At 41.3% G+C, this 22,727-nt stretch overlaps 3 protein-coding genes across 4 annotated transcripts; 1 reads left to right on the top strand and 2 right to left on the bottom strand.

Annotated features, from left to right (window-relative positions):
* Positions 1–957: 957 nt before the first annotated feature.
* cdc42 (cell division cycle 42) lies at positions 958–14,816 on the bottom strand. Of its 2 annotated transcripts, none has more exons than XM_018758626.2 (6): positions 14,721–14,816; positions 8,416–8,559; positions 7,870–7,942; positions 7,300–7,409; positions 7,011–7,208; positions 958–2,076 (listed from the first exon to the last, which is right to left on the bottom strand). In XM_018758626.2, exons 2-6 carry the CDS (start codon positions 8,518–8,520, stop codon positions 1,987–1,989), a joined length of 576 nt encoding a protein of 191 aa, XP_018614142.1. In that variant the 5' UTR covers positions 8,521–8,559; positions 14,721–14,816; the 3' UTR covers positions 958–1,986. The 2 variants fall into 2 exon arrangements, with proteins under 2 accessions (XP_018614142.1, XP_018614143.1); XM_018758627.2 differs by lacking the exon at positions 958–2,076 and adding an exon at positions 3,227–3,902.
* A 621-nt stretch (positions 14,817–15,437) lies between these two features.
* ap5b1 (adaptor related protein complex 5 subunit beta 1) lies at positions 15,438–19,141 on the top strand. The gene is made up of 2 exons (XM_018758555.2): positions 15,438–15,918; positions 16,134–19,141. The coding sequence occupies exons 1-2, from the start codon at positions 15,769–15,771 to the stop codon at positions 18,771–18,773; spliced, it is 2,790 nt and encodes a 929-aa protein (XP_018614071.2). The 5' UTR covers positions 15,438–15,768; the 3' UTR covers positions 18,774–19,141.
* A 160-nt stretch (positions 19,142–19,301) lies between these two features.
* Positions 19,302–22,727, bottom strand: c2h1orf50 (chromosome 2 C1orf50 homolog). The gene is made up of 5 exons (XM_018758567.2): positions 22,595–22,727; positions 21,323–21,438; positions 20,962–21,048; positions 20,731–20,862; positions 19,302–19,917 (listed from the first exon to the last, which is right to left on the bottom strand). Exons 1-5 carry the CDS (start codon positions 22,641–22,643, stop codon positions 19,732–19,734), a joined length of 570 nt encoding a protein of 189 aa, XP_018614083.1. The 5' UTR covers positions 22,644–22,727; the 3' UTR covers positions 19,302–19,731.

A 22,727-nucleotide genomic window follows, 5' to 3' on the forward strand; every position in this document is an offset into this window, starting at 1 on the left:
CTTGTCTCGATCAGAGGACTCGGTTCCCATATACTTACAGGACAGACATCTGTTTTCTGAGATTTAAAGCCAGTAAGTTTTGATGACAATTTCTGCTAAGGAAATAGATGTGTATTTACACATACAAAAACATCGGGTAGGGGCAACCACTTTACTCCCTGCTGCTTTGTGTCCAACTAACCACAGAAACAGGAGCAAAAAAAGTTGCTCATATTTCATGGTGCACGTTATTTGCTTTGCATTAGACATGCAACATTAAGCAACTTCTTGTAACGCTGAGGCATTGAAATGCAATGAAAAGCAACAAAAAAAGCTGCAACACTATAGAGAAAAAAAAAAACCTCATGGCCGGAGTGCCTCTTCTGCTGCATGCCAAGCCGTCAGATGGCAGTACAATCAAGCACAGGCTTCTGATAATGAGAAGACTTTTTTGGGAAAGTAATACACACACAGTCCTACACTAACAAACACGCAGCGATTCAAAAATTTCAAAGTATTTGTGTGACAATTCTGCTCACCCACCGTAAAAACTTGGGGCCAGTGATCAATAGGATTGCCTACGGATTTTTATTTCATACGGCTGTGAGGCTTTTTACCCAAGGGGGGGAATTTCACAGAAATGTGTTACTTTTTGTGTGTCCGTCGGCAATTTTATGGTACGGTCAGCCTCAATAAGCACGTAAGTTACTAAAAAGAACTGATTTAAGAAGTAATAAAGGCAATTAAGGTATACGTTTAATATTTTTTTTTTTTTTTAAAGAATGCATATACAAAGAACAGACAAACAAAGCATTTGGTTTTACACCAAAAGGTTATATGAAATTAGGCTGGAATTAAACCAAATGTTTGATCCACAGAGCATACCATTAAAAGGCCTGTGACAATAAGCTGTTTATGAAGTGGGGGGGGGAGATGAACCCACTACTGACATGGGGTCATATTTTCTTTAAAAAAAAAAAAAAAAAAAAAAAAAAAAAGGTCAGCAGGTAGGTCAAAGCTTTGGTATAATCCAGCCCCTACATTGAAAAGTGTGAAAGTCTCCTTTAATAAAATGAGAACAAGAAAAGAGGTTTTGGTAAAAATGCATAACACTGGCAATCTACAACAACAAATTACATTATTAATTCTGTTAACCTAACCAGAGGAACCAGATACTTGCTTACATGCATTATGACAAGTTCTGGTTAAATGATTCTTGGTCCCTGGCACCACTTGTTCTGCTAACACTGTTAACCTTCCCCATTTGCTGGGGCCTAGAATCCAAGTGAATCTTCTGTAGCACTTCAAACACCAATCACAAACCTGCCCTTTAAATTATCTGGTTAATGTGTCTGAGCTCTATAATGGACCGGGGGCTGGGTGTTACATGTTTAGCTGACTCATTGCAAAAATGGGGGTTGGAGGGACACACACACACACACACGCGCACAACTGTCATCACAGAGTCTGAATGACAACCATTTAAATATGCAAGTCAAATAAGCACTCAGATTCTGGACAAACCTAGAGCCAGCACCCCAAATCTATTTTAGAGCAATTAAGTCACTGAAATTTGGAAATATGGACTGAACTACCACCTGTGTTTTCACATTAAGTTGCCCTACAAGCATCTGTTGCTGAATATCCCAAAGTGGCACTCAAATCAACCAAATCCTTCAACAAATAAAGACAGGGTAACTTGAATCTCAGAACCTCAAAACCCAGTATTTTTTTTTTTTTTTTTTTATAATCATTTCAACCAAACCAGAGAGGCCTACAGCATTACATTTATTGGAACACATTTTAAAAAAGTATAATTAGTTACTCTTTCATTCTTTTGTCCACTGTGGTGTAATGCCGGGCCATTTCTTTGAATCTTTATTGCAGAGTAAAATTCTTTTTTGAATACATTGCTTTTAAGTACAAAGTTGACGAGCAGCCTTAGCAGAGCAAGGGAGAGGAGAGGGCAAAAGACAGGGAAAAGGGAGAGGGATGGAGGGAGGCCACTCATAGCAGCACACATTTGCGCTTCTTCTTGGGCTCTGGGGGCTCCAGAGCTGCCAGTATGGCCTCATCGAACACATTCTTCAGGCCTTTCTGCAAAAAGAACAGGAAGAGAGAGGGAAATGTATCAGAACATTACAACCTGCAAAAGTCAGAGGCACAAGAGCATCTTCAGAAAAAAAAAAAATCTGGGAAAATATAAATCATTTAGTGGACTAATTAGGACAAGCAAAGAATTCAGCAAAATGGCTTTGGAGTAAAATACTCCAATACAATGCTTTTAAGAGTACACTTATGGTGCACGTGTGGACAGGCAATTTCAGAGGCACTGCTCAAGATACCTTAAGACACATACAAAAAAATTCAAAACATCTTTCAATGCATTTCACCTTTCCCAAAATGTACTTTACAAAAGATCAAGAAACCCATGATACAAAACTTGCTCAAGGGACAAAACATGCAAAATGAAATCTGACAGGGAGCAAATTTGCAAATGAAAGTGAACAAGAAAGTGGGGGGTGAAGGTGCAGAGAACACAGGCCCAGAGATGTTCGGTCCTGGTTTAACACACAGGGGGAGGGGGTGAAGGAGAGGAAAGAGGTCAGAACTAAACCAGATCCTAAACTTCAAGAATGGAAAAACCGTGCGAAACCGAAATGCGCAACAGACAAAACACAATGAACACATACGGGTCTGAAAGCTGACCAGGTGACTCGAGACATTCCGGAATTTTCCCTGAACACTTGCCTTGAATCAGGGCTTCGCAACCCTGGGCCGACGGAACAACCATTAGCCCCAGTGTGCTGCCTCACTCTTCACTGAAGAACTGCTTAGTGAGGAGACTTAACTCCTGTCAGGTGATGGCTAACAGGGGAGTGAGCCAGTGCTCTGGACAATAGGCGTTCTGTACAAAGCCGGAGATTACAGTGGGGAGGGGGGGAGGAAGGGGGGGAATAAAAAGCCCCTAGTGCTATGGTCACAGGCTGGCTGAACTAGTATTGTCCCTTGTCAGAAGATAGGATACACACAGATGCAAGAACAAAGAAACACCAGTAATGACAATAAAAGGTCTCACTGTAAATAAACTGTAAAAATGTCCCATGTCTTACTGACTTTAAAGTAAGCGTACCAAGACATTCAGGTCTGAACAGAAAGCCAGTTAAAGGCAGTTTTAACACAGGTCCTGTGTAGACCAAAGACTGATTAAACTTTTCATATTTATTGTAGAAAGACAGGAAAATGGTGCCAATTTAGGATCCTTTATTCATTTCACAAGTGAACAAGAAACTGAGTTCTTTGCAAGATATATGGACACTTCCACTGGCCCAATAAAGCCACAGACTTCCACGTTTAGATTTAATATTCTTTGATTCATTAGTACAAAAAATACAATGACAGAAGGAATGAAAACCTTAAAATTAGTCTTACTTCACAATAAATAATTGAACTCAAAAAAGCTTTAACCACTGAGCTGATAAATTTCTTCACAATTAAAAATAATCAGGGACTACAATTCAAAAACCTTTATATAACAAAGACCATGAAGGTGCCAGTGTAGAGAAGGCATTACCCAAGGGTAAATACAAGCTGGCATCCTTAATAAAGCAATGCCAAAAACATGGCGAAACACCTTCAAACTAGACCAAGAAGGAAATTCAAAAGAATAAAAGAAACAAGAATGTTTCAAAGGTATGAAACTGGATTCAAAGACTAAGAGGTGCCAGATTAGTAACTTGAGCTTTTTCCAAGGAGGGACTGCAAAGGAAGCAGCAGATTTGGAAGGTTGGATGTTCATGGGAGAGGTGGGATGGAGGGGGGGGGGACAGACTTTAGAATATACAGCACTTCCGTTTTCGCTGAGTTTCTGGAGGCTCAAGGGCAGCTAGGATAGCTTCATCAAATACATTCTTCAGACCTCTCTACAAAGACAGAGGAGAGAACAGCACCAAGGTTAGCAGTCAGAGTAAACAAGTTAGAAAGCAGGCAATGAAGTGCAAAGGACAAACAGCAATTAAGGACAAGCTGGGCTTCAACGAAGGCCGATGTGGAAAATGGCAGTGCAAGGACCACAGTGAAGGCGCTGGCTTTGTTAAAACAGAAGCTTTACTTGAAAAAGAGGAAGGAAGTTCAACTAGACCATGGGGAACTGCAAGAGGAAGAGGGGCCTCAACACCAAATGTACAGAAGACAGGATGATTTCTACAGAACCCCAGAAGAGCAGGGTTTAATTTCCTAATGTACATTTGCTGCAAGAGGCATTGATAGATTACAGTGATATTAGCTACATTTCAACTAGGGTTTGCAATCATTACTTGAATTGAGGAACTGTAGAAACATCAAGTCCCTCAATATGAACTATTCAGTTTCACTGGGTTGGGTTGGACTGGTCATGCATCATATAAAGAAGTTTTTTTTAAAAAATGAAATTCTGTGAGGAAAAATGTGGGAAAGTTGCTGTGGCTTGTTGGTAACAACTTAAAATGGAATTGGTAACAACCCTCCCCCGCCCCAGTCCACCAATATCCCAAATCCAAGTACAAGATGCATGTTTAGCTAAGTTTTCCATTTTAGCCAATATTTAAAGGTTATAATAGGAGTACATTCTATGGAAGTGGAATCCTTAAAAAAAAAAAAAGGATGAAAAGCTTCAAGTATATGGGGGTGGTGTAAAAGTAACAAAGTTGTGTAGCTACAGAAAAAGCTTGCCAAATTTGGTTCCAGGTTGAGAGGACAAGTTAATGCCGAGTAGGCCAAGTATAGAATGACAAATGAGTAAAGCACCAGAACGTCAGCATTAATACTACACAATGCAATAAAGTTTTCTAGGAAACTCTGGCCTAGCAAGGAACATTAATTGAAAACAAGCCCATACAACAGAGGAAAATTGTGATTTTGTAAATGGCCACAGGGAAAAAAAAATTAACCTGGACATTCACAGTTTGAATTCCAGAGATCAAGTCCCTAAAGAACATTATTAACAGCTATTATACAGCAGTTAGCACCTATCAGGCAATCCAGATACATAACAAAAAGGAAGAACACACACAATTTGACACTGCACTTAAACTTCAAGACAGACTTAATTAGATAATGAAGCATGTAAGTATAGAGGTATCCTACAAAGTCATAAACTTCATTTAAAGTGAACACTTCAAAAGTTAGTACTACATTAGCCATTTTAAAAAAAATCAAGGAAGCCTAAAGTGAAATGACAAAATGTTTTGAATGTTTTCCACACATTTCCTTGGTCAATCATATTTTACAAAAACTTTTTGGGTAGGACTGGACATGAAATCAAGATTTCATTACACAACTTTCAATGAGAAGCATTTTCTACAATGATCTGCTTTAACACCTGATGTGGAGGGATACTCAATACAGAAAGAAATTGTGTAATGCAAGTAGGCACTGGCTATACAATGGAGGGTAGCTTAAACAGATGCTCTGACCTGCCTGGATATGGATGTCAATTATGACTGCAGTGAGTGAGTGAGTATTATCTGCACAGACACATTCACATACAGATCGCCATTACACCACCAGGACTGCACAGGTTGCGTCATCGAAAGGCCTGCATCAGTACAAGTTAGTTCAGGCCACAACAGCACAAGGAACCATCTGTTAGTCTACTAAAAGATTATGCAGACAAATTTAAAACCATTTTCATGGTAAAGTGAAATTACATTCAGCCTTCAAGGCAATTAAACAATTTTGGATAATATTAAATGTTACCTCTGGAGTATCTAGCTATTGTAGAACTTTTAATAATGGATTATAGTCAAAACACTCATCCAAAGTACTTCAAATCGGGAGGGGGCCCTCAACATTCAGTCAGACAGGGCAAAGAATTTTTTTTTTTTTTTTTTAAAAAATCCACTTACAAAGAACAATTCCACACTAAACCCAGACAAAGGCCAGTCATTCAACTGCAGCAAGTTTTACAGTATGACCAGCTCCGCTCCAACCGAAACAGCTTGGAAAGAACACAAATGGAAAATTTGGTGTACGGGCCGAACAAAGATTAAAGCCTGTGTCTCTCAGTGAATAGGGAAAGTTACTGCCCCCACTTTCTTGTTACAGCATATCTCTATACACTTAAGCATCATCCACTTAGTTTTGATGGAAAGCAGAAGGTACTTACCTTCAGTTGTTACCCAATAATAAATAAAAATATGACCAGAATTCACAGGGAAAAAGATTTAATACCCACATTCACACAGATGCTCAGATTTTTTTTTGTCCTTTATTGTGCTTCAGAGCAGTTGTGTTACACTTATTTTGAGTATGGTGAGTCTTGGGGCAATCGGGTAGGACTTTAGCCATGTAAATAGTATAGTGGCAAGCAGGTTCTTGGAGTTGTACTTTGCCTATAACTTTGCTGTCATTCTTTGGATTTTGATTTATACTTTGAGTTTCCTCTTAAAATAACTTGTCAAATGAAAGACAGTTCATTGAAAACTAAAGGAAGTAGAACACAAGTTATAGTACAGTGTAGTTATGTAGTACCATTATTACAATCCCTTTGTATTCATAGATTAAAGAGTCTAGCTTTCTCCAGTATACCTTTATAAGGATATTTCCAGGAACATGTCAACTGATTTAACCAATAGGTTGCTCCATGATACTTTTAGTTTTGGAATGTGACGGTTAAAAAGCCAACTATAGTTCCAACATAAAATTGTATTTGCCCCTCAGGTAACACCACTTCCTACTTCAAATAAATTTTTGCTACTTTAAACAAGGGGGGGGGGAAAAAAAAAAGTTTTAGTACAAGGTCACCGGGGCAGTCTGATCAAAAACTGTTTTAAAACTACATTTTAGCTGGAGTTTTCATGTTTTTTTTTGCATGTCACTTTGTTCCCCATCAGCATTAAAACATTAAAGACTTAAATGACCGCATGATAAATTCTGTGTCAACTACTTTTAAAGGCTGCTGATGCTTTCTGCTTTTTCAAGAGCCACTCAACCTAATTTTTTTTAAAATGCATAACGGTGAGAAATATTGCCAGATTATATTCCCCCCTTACCTGTGTCAGTGCAGAGCACTCAACATATTTGACTGCCTTCAGATCTCGGGCAAGCTTCTCTGCTGTCTCTGGGGTGATGGGTTTCTGTTTGTTCTTGGCAAGTTTCTCAATTGTGGAGGGATCATCTCTCAAGTCAATCTGGGTCCCAACCAGCAGGAAAGGAGTCTTTGGACAGTGGTGAGTTATTTCTGGTACCCACTGCAGGGAAGAAAGCAAGTCATTTTTGACTTCGGCAATAGAAATAAGTTAGCTCTGGTCAAGGGACGTGTTCCAAAAACAAGAGACTCACCTTTTCTTTAACGTTTTCAAATGATGACGGTGAAACAACAGAGAAACAGACTAAAAAGACATCTGTCTGAGGGTAGCTCAGTGGTCGTAACCTATCATAGTCTTCCTGACCTGGGAAACAAAAAAACAAGCCTGTTACTAACAGACAACTACCTGATAACAAAATACTGTATACATTTTCCATTCAAATCAGAGGAGAACAGGAAACTACAGAGCACCACAACAGTGGACCTGCTGTGACAGAGAAGGCAGGGGCCTGCCCAGCACTCTAGACAAACACCCAGTGGCAAAAACCCAGGATAACAGACCCCCTTTTCCATCCCTGACCACAAGGGGAAGTAAAACCACACATAAATGTCAGGAATGAGGATAATGAACATTTAAAAAAAAAATAATTTCTATCACATTAGGCTAAAGAGACTTCTGCAAGAATGTTTCGATTCTTTCAAATATGTGTATACTTCAACACATATGCATGCATTCATGCTTTAAAAAATACTAATGGTTCAAACAGTAACACTAGCCATGTACAGCACAAGCAAGGCAATATGAGCACCTATGCCTACAGTACCTGCAGTATCAAATAGTCCTAGAGTGTAGGGTTCACCTCCAATCATAACCGTTACTGCATAATTATCGAAGACCTAATGAGGAAAAAAAAAAACATTCAGTTAATACTCAGCTGCATTAGTTGTACCTCATATTTTCAGAGTACTGGATTTTTTTTTCACCCCCCCCATTTAAGGGATCAAAAGCTTAAACTCAATGCCCTGATATTTTGAACTGCTAAAATTTTTTTTGTCACGGAGAGGTGTTCAGTAATGCCCTACAAGGGCTCCAGAGACCAAAGGTGATCAATGCATCAACACTAAAATTTTTGGAAGATTCTGACAGAAAGCAATAAAGGTAATTTTTAACTACAGTGTGGAAACCCTCAGATCACCAAATGGTACACATGCAAAAAACATCGTATGACTTTATACAAAAGATATGTGCTGAAAATTTAAGAAACGTCCTAAAAGGGCTGAAATGCACATTAGTAATTAGAAGATGTGTAGTATACTGCTAAAGTTTTATTATTATTAAAAGAAAGCTCACGCAGGATATCTTCACTTACCGTGGGTACATACTCCGAGGGGAATTTGTTGGTTGTGTATGAAATTAACAGACAGGTTTTTCCCACAGCACCATCGCCCACAACAACACATTTAATTGTCTGCATAGCTGTACTCTGTCAGGGTCCTCTACTCTCATTCAAGGTCTGAAAGAACAAATTATAGGTACAAAAAAAACATATCAGAAAAGCATTTTTTTGTGGCAATAGCTCAGCACATTTGCATTCTGGAATGAGCAAACATGGGGCAACTAAAGAATTACATGCTACTTGTAAAATAATGTCTCCCTAATTCAAAAAAGCAGCTATTCAGCAACATTTTTGGCAAAAATTGCTTTCCATTTTGGAAATTGAGACCACAAGATTTAACTTCACCACAATTCACAACACCATGTCTTATGGCACACATAAGACAAGATGTTTTAGAAAGACACAGCTGCACAAAGGCAATTATCTTCAAACTGGCAGACTGGGGGGGGGGGGGGGAGCACATATTAAACTTCAATATTCTAGATGGCAGTCTCACCGAAGGACTCTGCACCATCAAGCCAAACTGCTACCTCTGCAGAAGTGTTTACTGCAAGGTTACAGAGCAACAATCAAGTTTTTGCATCTGCCTACTTTAATCATTTTATATCATTTCCACAATAAGGTCAGAACTTGGCAGATAAACCACACAGGGCAGAAAAGCAACTATGTACTTTCCCCTCTATTAGTCATTAAAGGGGCGACACTGAAACGTGGGCACTTTTGGGAGAGAACCAACTTTGCTGAGCTCCAGCTGGCCTACACCTCTATAGCATCACCTTCCTAGAACAGAGAACTTGCTAGATGGCCACACAAAATGATAGAAGGAAATGTTCCCTTATCACTGGATTCAGGCAAAACTATAGGGCTCGCCCAGATTCATGTAATTTTATAGGAAATTAGTGGATTATAGCTTTTATCAAGGGAAACAAGGCATCTCTACAACATCTGAAAAATATACATGTATATGCTAAATAAGCAAAACTACCTCACAAAGATACACAAAAAAGTAAACTGACAGTGGGACAACAGCGGAGGAGTACAAGCCTCCCTACAAACTCAAGGTAATCACAATAACCTGGCATTTCGAAAGGAAATTGAAATGGTCAGGTTTTTCTAACTCACAAAGCAATCCCCCCTCACAAATGTTGCCAACACACCCACATATTCAATTAAGGCAGGATGTCCTTGGCATAATTCTTTCATTTGTTTTTAAAAGAATGAAGCTTGCAGGTTTTAAGAAACAGCAATGCCAACGTGGAGCTTGGCATATGAATGTAGAACAACATTCTTTCACAGCTCGTTTGCTTTTCATTGTACTCCTACAGAAGTATTCTTCTGAACCGCAAGGTTAAAATGTCTGGCATAGCTGGCTGATTACAAAGCATTACAGGCCCGGATTTCTCAAAGTTAAGCATCAGGGCAAAATCATCATGTTGCCAAATATAATCTGAAAGAAGGACATTTATATCCTGAAATGTATTCAGACACCTGTAGAGAACCATGGCTATAAAAACAGCAGTAGCAATATCCTGTTACCATATAGGAAGCGGCAAGTAACAGCCACTGTGTACTTGCACCAATACTTGGTAACTTTTATGCTACCTGTCAATATGCATCAGTATCGCAGCAATGGCAAGACATGTAATGCAGTAGTCAAGTTTGACAATACAAAGCACCATCACTTTCAGCATCACCTGAAGTGACAAATATGGAACTTAATAGTGATTTGGAACATTACAGTTCACAGAGCCCATGTATCTCCTACACAACAGCTTCCTGCAAAGCTACAAATTTACCTGAAATGCTAACATTACTTATACTGAAGAAAAAAAAAATTAATGGAAGACTCCCTAGAGGAAAATCTCATTCCTACAATCTGATCCATCTTCAAACAACAAATCAAGTAGAGACCAAGATGCCAAAAAAGTCAAACCAGACTCTTCAGAAGAACTGGAGAAACCCTCAGCAGTATTGCCATAACCTGACTTAAAACCTCAAACATTTTATTCAAGCTTCTCATGCAAAGTTAGACATATAATGCAAGATAAGCAAAATTACATTAAGCAAAAACTGAATCTTAGCACCTTAAATGTAATGTTTTGTCACACAGATTAGCCTAGTCAGCAAGATACTCGGGCTTCCACCATAGTATGGATTGAAGAACTAAATACATGAAATCCCAGGCACCATTATCATAAAGATGTACCACTGCTTAAAGATGACAGCACCAAAAATAATTAAAAAAAAACAGTACCTAAAACTCTTGCCCAGAAACTGCACTTCACTGCCACCTTAAGTGAAACAATAAGGTCACTTATTTAGCTGCCCCCATGCCACACACACCCAAATTCACTACAGCCGAAAGGGTTTTATGGCTGCCAGCTTCTACATACACAGTAATGCCACCCTTCTGTGGTATCAAGATGTAGAGTCAATCTGTTTGCAAAGGTTTTGTGCATGGAGGCCTCCACCAACAGCTCTGCTGACTATGCCTCTGCAGAGCTCTGCAGCAGTCGTGGGGGGGATGGGTGGAGGGGAGAAGAGTGCAAATAGCGCAGCATCCGCCTGCTTCTTTCCACAGACCAGTGGCCTGCGGAAGCCCGGCTGACCTCATTGCTTCGCTGAATTTTATGCACATTAGCGTGCCTCCTCCAGTCCCTCCTCAGAACAACTATAGCTGCAGTTCCTAAAGTTTGGGTAGTTTATCTTCTTACTAGCATGCTAGTCAGACAATGGCTGCTTGGTTGAAGATGGATTTGATAACCTTACCACAAATATTCTGCTTAAAGAAAAAGACAAATTAAATTTCTGCCATGCAGTCTAGACAACACTACACAAAACAGTGGAGAAATACACAGAGAGCATCAAATCAACTACACAGCTGAGCTGGGATGCAGTGAAATGCATCTCATTTCCTACTATCTACATTCTTTGGGACCGTAATTATGGCCTCTCCAGTCAACAGCACAGTTTAAGCTTTTCATCGGTAACTGGGAAATACCAATAAAAGTATCCAACTCAACATATGAGTCAATCATGTGCCAATTAGCACTCATAGGAAACAACATGTTTAAAACTTACCTGCTAGCACAAGAAAAAGATTCTGGTATAAATCTTGTATTAATGTTAACCAATGAAATTAAACAGTGACAGCAACTAAAAAAAAACCACACTTCTTGGTGATAAATTACCTTCAAAGACACTGACCGCTAAACACAGTATTTCCACAGTGCACGAAGCCTGAAATCACACACCCAACATAGTCAAACTGCTGACTAAAGAAATGCACTAATATATCTTAAATACTAACACAAGGGAGAAATAAAAAGCTTAAATGCATTCTGTTTGTACACATCAACCCCATGTTTCTGCACTAGTAAAAGGTGTATTTTATCAGATCTCCTGTTTTCAAAATAATTTGAACTCATTTTTACATCTTAAAGACAGTGAAATTAACTTGATCTAGCAAAAAGAAAGACAGCATATACATTCATTAATATCAAAACAGAAGCCCTTGATTTAAAAAATGTAACTACAAAAGTATTGCAAATTCAAGTATTTGGATGTTCCCATTGAAAGGAAGAAATACTTTATAGTTAACTGGAGAAAAACAGGTTTTAAACCATTTGCTGGAACACACTGGATAATCTAGAACAGTGACAAGACATAGTTATTCCAAAGAAATTGTGGATTCAGCTCAAAAAGCACAATATTAATCTACATGTACCTCAGAATTAATGCCTTATAACAGCATCATTCCTCAAATCAGCAAACAGGAGGCTTTGGTTGTAGTTTACCTTCTGAAGATGAAAAATTTGCTTCTAGCTGGAAATGGAACACCCAGGATAGGGCTGCATCCTATTACAACAACTAAAAGAGCTGGAGGTGTGTCCATATGAAGTCAACACAACAGAACCATGATCTGAACATTCATAATTCACATAACAGTTGTAAACTGCCAACAAGTCACATGGATGCAACCAGAAGTTTCAGTCCCTTGAAAGCCAAAACCCAGTTTACATATGTACAACTCTGCGATAAGAAGCCAACACCTAAAAGGATCTTTCAAAAAACACAATATTTTAAGAAAAAAAGTTTATGGCAAATGCTGCTGAAATCACACCCCACATAAGGGGAGGTGGGAGAGTGAATTTAATTGAATTTTTTTTTTAAAAAAAAGTTACCATCCACAAAGCAATGTATTTCAGAAGTAAAAGGGATTCTTCTGCAATGAAGACCCTGAAGCTAGTTGTTCAGCTTCATACCACATGCAGTTACTGAAGTGCCCATATACAAATCAGTAATACAGTACAAATAACTTCATATTTCAAAGCACTGCAAAAGACCACAAAATATGGCAAAAATTACATCAATCTAACATTCAGAGCAGAATGTCAAAATAATCAGTTTTTAGGCAGAACTCAAATGTACAGCTAAAGGCCATGACCTCAGTTTGCTTGCTTGCTTGGAGGGGGAGTGAAAGATACTCTTATCCAATTATGTCCAGAGAAGTATCGTATACTTAAACTATCATCGGCATTCAGCGTAGTGCTCACAGTGCAAAAATGAACAATAATTGGAGGACAGATCTTTGAACACTGATGTGATATTCCAGTGACACAAATGTCAGTCAAGTTGAAAACAGCATTGATAAAAATTAGCAAAAAACTGTTTTTGTAACACTGGAGAGGGATAACCACAAATCAGTCAAAGAACAGGAAGTTATGATATTAAGCCAAGATACATCTGCACACATGCACACACAAAACTCATGATTTAAATGAGGTACAGACTGACATTTACATTTATTAATTTCATTGATGCTTTGCAGCATCAAAGAACAGCAACAGCAACTATGTTAAGCTACTAACAATTTTGTAGCTCTTTACACAGCTGGGTAGTTCCCTGCTCAAGGGTACAACAGCTGGACGTGGGACTCAAACCTACAACCTTCAGGGTCCAAAGGCAACAGCTCTGACCACAATGTCATCCAGGTTACAGCATCAGTGCTACCCAATAATCATGCTTTTTAAAATGATTGTCAGTATGGAGAAAGGGCTCAGAAAATGTTAGCTAATCAGCTCTGCAATGTTTTACCAGTTACACACACCACCAGTAGGTCTCCATCAAGGCTACTAAAAGAGTAGGGATTTAAAGACAGTGAGCACCAAATCAACTGTTCTACCCACCCTTACCTACTCCTACACTGCCTGTTATCCACGTCCCCCTGAGTGCAAAACACAAGTTTCAGAGAAGCCACGAAGAGCAGGTCTGGAATGACAGCATCAGTTCAGCTAAGATGGCGGCTCCACAAGACCCTTGCGATCAAGTCACACTCTCAGTACAGTACAATTGTCTCGAACCTTCCTCACAGGATTATACGGTCACAGTACCGAATCATGTACTAAGCACCATCCTATGGACACACAAGCGCGGGCACAGAAAGTGTAATGGATTGTTAACCCCCCCCCAATCACGGGAATATTATAAAAAGGAAACACCGGCGAGAGACAGGCTGGGCAAAAAAAATAATTTAAAAAACCGTCCAGGAACTCGGGAGGGCCTCGAGGGGAATGAGCGGTGATCCCCCGCCGAGTCCCTTCCGCTCTGAGGCCAAACAGTCTGTTGAACAGAGTGGCGAGAAAAAGACTCCATCTCCTAACCGTCGACTCGGTAACTGGCTGAACTGCGCTGCCCTACAGCGACACCGCGCTGTTATGACAGGAAACGGGTCAGGGTCCGAGCTGAAGAGCCCCAGATCGCACGGTGTTAGTGCAAAGTGGGGGGTGGGGGGGAAAAGGGCCCGAACCAAAAGAACGAGCCAGCCACCGAGTAGACAGAGCGCGCGCGCGCACGCACGCGCTAGTGCGGAAAGCCGCCGCGGCACTCTGAAGACCACCGCCGAGCTACGCGGCTCAACGAGCTGAAATATAAAGCTCACAAAGACCACCACCCGGCTTCAGGCGAACCTCCCAGCCACATAGGATTTAACGACGCGTTTTAAAAATCATTTTATTAATAAGTCTCCCGCGACTGGAAAAAAATGCCTACATTATTGAGCTAAACATACCCTTCGCTTCGGCTAAGCAATACCTCGGCAGACGTTTTCCTTTGATCAGCGTAACTGTGTCACTCGCAAACCGCCTCATTTCGCAACAAACAAGCGTATCTCTCTCCCTTCGCCTAATGCTGATAATTCCATTACAGTAAAAGAAAAATTCCTGTACTCTGCAGAAACAGTTAATACTGTAAAATCGAATTATTTTTTTTGTCCTTACCTTATCCTTTCTGTTTGCGTCTCTGCGCCGGGCGTTGGCAGCTTCCAGCTCGGGGTTTCCGACACCAAGTTACAGGGGCACGCAGGACGTAACGTCATGAACGTCTTATATGGGCGTGAATTAACCAGAGAGCAAGACTTTAAAACAGAGCGTTACAACGGTTAATGTCATTTTTTCCCCCCACTATCTCTTTCGCTTGCTTTGTTTAACAACAAAGAAACAAAATAACAACATAATGAAACCGATTTTGACTTGATGTTAATTTTCGGAACCAGCTCGAAAGATAAAATTATTTTCAGTGGCTATAGCTTTAGAGACAAAACATAATAGAATAGATAGTGAATATGGATACAAAGCGACTGGAATCATAAAGGTTCTCATCAGACACTACATATAAAAGGCTTGTCATCAGTAAGATAAACAACGGCGTATTCCGTTTTGTCGAGTTCCATTAGTTGTGGAAACAGGCAAAGTAAGGGCAGAGATTATGATGACTTGAACTAATTTACATTTTGACCTACATATTTCTTTTTTTACGCGATAGCAAGCTGCTTTCTCTTGATCTGCCAGGAGGTGGTGGGTGTCCAGCTTTACTCACTCGATAATCGAGCTGCAGTAGACTTTAACCTAATATCCCGGCGACTTTTATTGTGATACACAGCGTAAGCACGTTTACCGGAAGTGTCTACAGAAAGTACTTTGTCACGTGACGCGAAAATGATCACATGACGCACCGTTCGTCTCGGACCCTGCCAATGGAGAATGGAAGCGGAAGAAACACGAAAAAGGGCCGCCCGTGTTCGTAAAATACCGACTGCCTCGACACATAATATATAAGTGAAGTCCTGCGATGATTCATCGGATGAATTTAAAGAACCGTTTTCAGAACCTGGCCGCGTAACGGACACCTTGACAGTTTTTCCATCGTCGCTCAGTCCACGTGACTTCCCAGCACAGTGACAGTCAGTCAGTGTTTACTTACTACAATTAATAATATATGTGAGTATAACCATCGGCCGAGACTGGTGCGCGTTCACGTTTCCTTGCAATGGCGAGCACGAACGCGAGCTCGTGGCCCCGCAGAATCTCGAGCTTCACGAGCAGCCCGAGTCAGTTCCTGTCCGGCACCACAGCCGACAGCTTCCTGGACCAAGTGCTGCACGAGCTGCGGGATGACAGGATCAGCGAGAGCACCAAGGTACTGGGAGAGCCATCCATCTGGGATGATCATGGCTCTCTCTGAGTCCCTCACTAGCTCATTTACTTGACTGGTTTCACGATTCGCGTGATTTATCGAGTTGTCAGTTCATAACTCGATGAATTCGAGACTCCAATGATCACTGATGGTCATTTCTTCCGATTTTCATGGCATGTTCTTGTTGCTGTTGACATCACGAGCTTATCTTGTTGCAGGTCCTCCTTTTGACCCCTTTTTTGGAGCACCCAACCATCCTGTGCCCGTTCCCCGCCGTGGGCGAGGAAACGGCCGTGGAGCTCCTGGCCATCTTCTGCCAGGTCCCTCACAAGTCCCTCCAGCTCAGGTGCCAGCTGTTGGTGGCGATTACCAGCGTCCTGGTGTGCACATCCTGTGTGAGTAGCGAGGTGGAGGTGGCTGTAGGTTTTTTAGACCTCTTGTATCAGACCATCCAAGACACCAACGATCACAAAAATGGGCAGCAGTTCTACTATCTCAGGCTGACTGCCTGCGACTGCCTGCGGGAAATCGAGACTTGTTACCCAGGGTTGCTCTCTCAAAAGCTTGAGGCTCTTTACCTTTTAAAGCAACAGGAGACTACGCCGCTCCACCAAGCGTACTCTCTACTCTATACATTGGCACTTAAGAACGCTATTCGCCTCCTGTCTTTGCAAAAAGGAGGAGCTGATGATGACTTGAAGAGGGTTTTGGCTGGGAATGAGGGGTTTGCATGGAAAGCTGTAGAAACCCCCTTGCCTCCATACCCAGTGAGCTCTACCGGACAGATCTCAGTGGTGCAGACAAGCACCGACAATAAAGAGCTAAAGTCAATAGTCTCTTTGCTGCTGGAGGAGTCCTACCTTCTGACGCCTCTTTCCCAGGCTACCCTGCTGCGAGAACTTATTGAAGTGGTGGCCATGGTCCAAGCCCTCTCCCCAGCCATTTTCAAGTCTCAGCTTGTGCGTCTCATTGGAACTGTGGAGATCACACTGCTGCATGCCACGCTGCTAATGAAAAGCACCTTCACGGACAGCCTGTTCACTACTGAGGATGAGAATTTCTTCATTAAACGTCTTGTGAGTATGGCTCAGCATCCACTTCTGAGTGTCCAGCAGAAGCTCTTCTACATGGACTGCATTCTCCATTTCCCAGAGAATCGACCCATCTCCAGTAATGGAGAGGAAAGCCTGCCAGTGCTTGTAACGCCTCATCTGGCCGCCTCCCTGCTTCCCACGGTCTTTAATGACAGCAGGACCATGCTTTGCCGACTGAGTCTCCTCAGCTTGGTGTACTTGGAAGCAGATGAGAACGATGACAAAGGAGTCGGCTATTTGTTCAGTCATCTAATGGCTCTGCATAGAATTGTAGAAAATCATGGCACAAGAGAGATGACAGTTACATATTTTAAATCAGTTTTCACATTTCTCACTTATTTTTACCACAATGAAAAATTCACAGATGACTTGACAAAAAGCATCAGTGAGCTTTATTCAAAGCACTGTTACCTTGCACCAAACGTGATCAATCTCATTGATCGGATTCAGGAGCATTTGGAAGATCCAAAATGGTCAATCCGGTTACTGCAAGCTTTACAGAAATTAATTGTGGAATTGCCCCTAGTCCAAATGAATATTCAGAATCTGGGGTGGCATCTTAAAATCCTGGGCCGGGTGTCTCAGGAAAGCCAGGTTTCACAGGGGAAAACTTTGTGTTTTCTGCTCAGTGTTCTTATTAATACCAGCCTGTGCACAACTGGGGACTGGAAGATGGGAAGTGTGGTTCTCGTCGTTTGTCGAAACCTTCTTCAGCATCCCAGCTTGCATCGGGTGTTCACTGAGCTGGCTGACCTTCTGCAGTACATAATGCAGCACTACAACGATGTGGACATTCAAGACCACGCAAGATTCTATTACACGTTGCTGACCAACCTATCTCGAGAAAAGCTCTCTGGGGTCCTTACAAAGGGACCAAATGTGGAACAGACCAAGGTACGGTCCCTGTCCTCTCTCATGGCAGAGAGTGAAGGGCTATCCAACTGCTTGACTGTACAAGAAACCACAGGTACGGTGCTAAAACTCACGAAGGTCCACAATACCAACGTGCACAGAGTTTCACAGCAGACTGACTCAGAGGGCCACGAAGGTGAGGATGTGCTGACATTTTATCGCAAGCAGTTTTCAAGTCCAGGATTTTCCTCTAAGGTGATCTTGGAATACCACCTAACGTATGCAGGTGATGTAGATGTTACGTTCGACAAGCTCTTCAGCATCTGCTTGCACTTTGACCTGACAGACTCCAATTATGAACAAGTGAGTGACATCAGCGTTCCATGTTTGTTCAGGAACAGAAAGCCCCCCGTAGTACGTGTCACTCTGCAACCACGGCAGCCGTACCCCTCCACTCTTTGTGCCAGTGCCATGTTTACCACGGACGACGGACTTTCCTGGCATACTCAGCTGGAAGATATACCAGTGTGCTTCTCAGATGTATTCCTGCCCTTGCCTGTTCCAGTGGGCTGGTCTCAGGAGAAAAGAGAAAAGCTCTTTGACCATCTTTGGAGCTCCATGTGTGAAGAAGAGCCTGGCCAGTCAGCCACTAGTTTGTTTTGTTTTGAAATTGGAAATCAGGAACTCCCTGCTCTTATTGAGTCAAACTTTAGTGCCTATCTTATCTCCCAGGAGCCTGAGAAACAGTCTTACAAGGTCATGTTCTTCCTCCCACCCCAGTTTCATGTCTTGCTCACCATTGCAAATGCAGAAGATGCTGTTCAAGTGAGAATCGCCACTGACAACTGGGATTTTTTGCCTTTCATCAATACTTACCTTAAAAGTGTTGCACCTCAGACACCAAGAAGCTGAGGCCTAGTCAATGTGATCAATTAAAAATGGTATTAGATACAAGTAGTTGTCAAGGAACATTACTGACCATGCAGGATAATGAATTTTTATTACATTTTAATGCATAAACAGCTTTTGAGTTGATTTCCTCGTTAGTTCAAACCCTTGATTTGAAATCGCCTAGTCTGAGTCTGTGCACGCAGTGTGTTTGCTCCTGGATTATTACCGTTTTGCTACATCGGTTTGAATAGGTGTAACTAACAGTATAGTTTTGTACATGAATCACGTAGAACTCTTGTAACATTTTGTAATGTATTCTGATATTAAAATTTGAATTGCTAAGTACATTGTACTTATGTAAATGCTATTTGTCTGCACACGTAAAATCATTTAATTCTAAACAAGATTTATACTTTCAACTTTACTTTTTTTTTTTTTAAAAGTTTTTACAAACCTCAAGGGAAACAAATAAATTCAATGCAAAAAATTCTTGTACATTTATTTTCAATTAGCAATAACACAACTTAAAAAAAAAAAGACTCATTGGTGTCAAAATAAGGAGCTTAATGCTTTCAATGAACATTATTAAATAAATTTATTCAATAAACACAAATTATAAAACATGGGGCTCTCCAAAACCAGATATTCTGTATGTATTAAATCTTGACCTGCCTAGTTTGAACACACACTGGTCTATGAAACCAATTTCCCACATTTTATATTCGACACATATTAAACTGCAATTAAAATACATTTTAGTGTACTTCTGAACCGTCTCTTTATCACACAAGACTTTGGTTCAAAACATCTGTAATAGTTAAATTACCATTCACAGTCACAGGAGGAAAATAAATCTTGACATGTGTAAAAAACATCTTGCTAAATATCATTAAAAAACTTTGCATCCCCAAGGCCACAATGGTTATGTAAGACATTTATGGGTGAATGGCACAAGCTTACAAGTTTCCCAGTCCTGAGTTTATTTGAGGAGGCCCTCAAAGTTGGGTTCAGTTGGAGGAGGGAGGGCAGTTTGCTGGTTCAACAGCTTTTCCATAATGTGAATTTCAGAGTCTCTTTTCTCCACCTCATCCAAAGGTGTCCATGACATGTCGTACTGCAGCTTATATCCACCAAGGAACTTGTGTGGGCAGCTGGAACCCCATTCCTCAACATAGAAAAAATATTACACTATTAAGCAATAAGAGAGCATGGTGGCACAGCAGGCTTGACCGGGTCCTGCTCTCTGGTGGGTCTGGGGTTCGAGTCCCACTTGGGGTGCTTTGCGACAGACTGGCGTCCCATCCAGGGTGTGTCCCTTGCGCCCTGTGTTGCCGGGTTAGGCTCCGGTTTGCTGTGACCCCACTTAGGACAAGCGGTTTCAGACAATGTGTGTGTGTGTATATTAAGCAAAAACCGCATCACAAATAGATTTGTAGCATATAATTAAAATATTGAGTATATACCCCTTCCGCTCTCAAGCATGTTACTTTGAGAACTGGAGCATATTGTGCCCTTCAGCTGGAGACTTTAGAGTTGGAGAAATCAGGACGAATAATGCTTGTTGTCACAATTACTACACATGCATTTTCTCATAACCTAAGTCCGCAACATTTTTCTTAATTCCGTGCCATATCTGTGATGCAAAGTATTTTTTTAAACACACATTATGTCTTCATATAATACATAATAAATGGGGTGCCTTGCGACGGATCGGCGTCCCGTCCTGGGTGTGTCCCCTCCCCCTCCGGCCTTACGCCCTGAGTTGCCGGATAGGCTCCGGTTCCCCGCGACCCCGTCTGGGACAAGCGGTTCAGAAAATGTGTGTGTGATGTTATTCATCATTTCTGGTGTGTGGAGCTATTCTACGATTCACTAGAATCCCACCCAGGCTGTTCCCTGCTTAGCTTAGGACCCTGTGCTTTAGGGATAGGTTCCAGATAACCGTGACCCTGCACTGGAGAAATGGTTATTGACATACCTTGGGAGACAGTATGGAGAAGTAGCGTTGTCCAGATTCACGGAGGTATAAATAATATATGTTCCCAGGTTTTTTGACCACATTGCAAGCTGCGTGGTGCAGATCAGCATCGTTTTTTGCATCTTCCAAAACCTAGAGTAAAAAAAGTGTCATCATGATCACGTATTATGATTATGCCTCAAATGTTATAAATGAAAAACATTCAATTTGGCTGCAACACCACTTTCTTACCTTTCTTGCTTGCTCCTGCAGATATCTGATCTGGTCTGCTATAACAGTCAACTTGTTACAAGCATTGGCTCTGACAAATTCGTCTCCCTGCGAAACCAAATCCATTTACATACTTACAGAATTTTTTTTTTTTTAGCAGCCTGTGTTTTGCAATTACTTCCAGGACTCGGTTCCCAACTTAAAGACTCAACTAGATATTAAAAGATATTATAGGAAACATTTAATATTCAAGAACCGTGTTTAAGACCACAAAACCTGATTCGATAAAAATAATTCTGTCATCAGGAAAAAAAAAAAACTTGCTGAGAAAGTGGTACTGATTTATATTTAAGACATGCACTCTTGAAAGGCTTCACGGTACCTTCTGCACTTGCTGCGCCAACATGACGAGGTCCATGGGGTCCCCAGCTCGGTGGGTCTGATAGGTGCTCACCAGCTGCACGCCGCTGGGATTGCTGCTGGACTCCACTAAGGTCACTGTCAGGACACAGCAGGTCAACAGCGTCATTCAGCACGCCGCACATAATCAGGGCAGAAGGCAGTGTCCTGGTTAGGCCTGTTTCCTTGCAATCTGAAGGTTGCTGGTTTGAATCTCACTCCCGATACAGTAGCCGCGATCAAACAACCTATGCTGAATGGATGCACTGAGAATATAACTGGGTAGCGTAATAACACAGATTCTCCTCGACTTTCGATTTTTCGACTTTACGATGGTGAGCTGGCGACAGACATTCAGTAGGAACCGTACTTCGAATATTCTTTTTTTTTTTTTTTTCTCAGGCAAGCGATATGCTGGGCAGCGGCAGCGATCCGCATCTCCCAGTCTGTCATGCGGTCACTAGACAGCCCCCCCCCGTATCTGCGTTGTGTTTTCTGCATCCATAATGTCACAGAAACGCCTATCTGCGTCTCCTGTTACTGGTAGGAAGAAGAAGAGGAAGGCAATTACTCATCGTGAGGAGGAACTCAAGATAATTGCCCAGCGTGAAGGCGACGAGCCCGTAATGACCGTCGCACGTGAACTTGGAGTTTCAAAATTGACCACATCTCAACCGACCATTGACCATCTTAAAGGATGAGAAGCGATGATATTCGGTAGGTAAGGTGTATCAAATGCATTTTCGAGTTACGATGGGTTTTGCGGAACGTAACCCATCGGGGCCCATCGTAAGTCGGGGTCGGTCATCCATCCATCAATCAATCAATCAATCAACATTAAGTTACAGTGTAAATACCTGGTAGTGGTTAGAGCTGCTGCCTTTTTGGACCCAGAGGCTGGAGGTTCCAATCCTACCTCCAGTAGTAGTACCCTTGAGCAAGATACATTTATCTAATTGCTCCAGTGAGTAAAATTACCAGCTGTACTGTCAGTGGGTGCAACATTTTGTCAATAAAATAAAAATAGCTTGGAGGAAACTGTTGCTAAACGTATGTCATTGCACTTGCAAAGCTGATTATTTTAACATGCCATGGCAAGTCGCCCTGAGTAAAGATGTTGGTTAAATACCTCAAATTTTTACATTGTTGAACATGAAGGTGACATGACCACCACCCCATGGCATTTATAATTCAGTTACAGTATTTATCTAGCTACGAACACAAAATATATTATCTGCGAAGTGTAAAAGCTCACCAGTAGTGCTTCTGGTAGGTTGATCCGGTAGACTAACCGTGCTGTCCATACTGTCTTCAGTGACAGTCGCTGGATCCACAGAAGCCCTTGCTGTTCAATATGTAATAAAACGTGAATGAAATATGTCGTCATG

The sequence above is a fragment of the Scleropages formosus genome, chromosome 2 (genome assembly GCF_900964775.1).
Source record: "Scleropages formosus chromosome 2, fSclFor1.1, whole genome shotgun sequence".
Taxonomy (NCBI): Eukaryota; Metazoa; Chordata; class Actinopteri; order Osteoglossiformes; family Osteoglossidae; genus Scleropages; species Scleropages formosus.

What these genes read in the sequence shown, in the direction of transcription:
- cdc42 (XM_018758626.2), bottom strand. Translation starts at nt 8,520, where the DNA reads ATGCAGACAATTAAATGTGTTGTTGTGGGCGATGGTGCTGTGGGAAAA. An exon ending in AGGACTATTTGATACTGCAG is followed by an intron (nt 7,410 to 7,869) that starts GTACTGTAGGCA and finishes TTTGTTTCCCAG; the next exon opens with GTCAGGAAGACTATGATAGG. An exon ending in AGTGCTCTGCACTGACACAG is followed by an intron (nt 2,077 to 7,010) that starts GTAAGGGGGGAA and finishes TTCTTTTTGCAG; the next exon opens with AAAGGCCTGAAGAATGTGTT.
- ap5b1 (XM_018758555.2), top strand. Translation starts at nt 15,769, where the DNA reads ATGGCGAGCACGAACGCGAGCTCGTGGCCCCGCAGAATCTCGAGCTTC. An exon ending in GGATCAGCGAGAGCACCAAG is followed by an intron (nt 15,919 to 16,133) that starts GTACTGGGAGAG and finishes ATCTTGTTGCAG; the next exon opens with GTCCTCCTTTTGACCCCTTT.
- c2h1orf50 (XM_018758567.2), bottom strand. Translation starts at nt 22,643, where the DNA reads ATGGACAGCACGGTTAGTCTACCGGATCAACCTACCAGAAGCACTACT. An exon ending in TGCAGGAGCAAGCAAGAAAG is followed by an intron (nt 20,863 to 20,961) that starts GTAAGAAAGTGG and finishes TTTTTACTCTAG; the next exon opens with GTTTTGGAAGATGCAAAAAA. An exon ending in TCTCCATACTGTCTCCCAAG is followed by an intron (nt 19,918 to 20,730) that starts GTATGTCAATAA and finishes TTCTATGTTGAG; the next exon opens with GAATGGGGTTCCAGCTGCCC.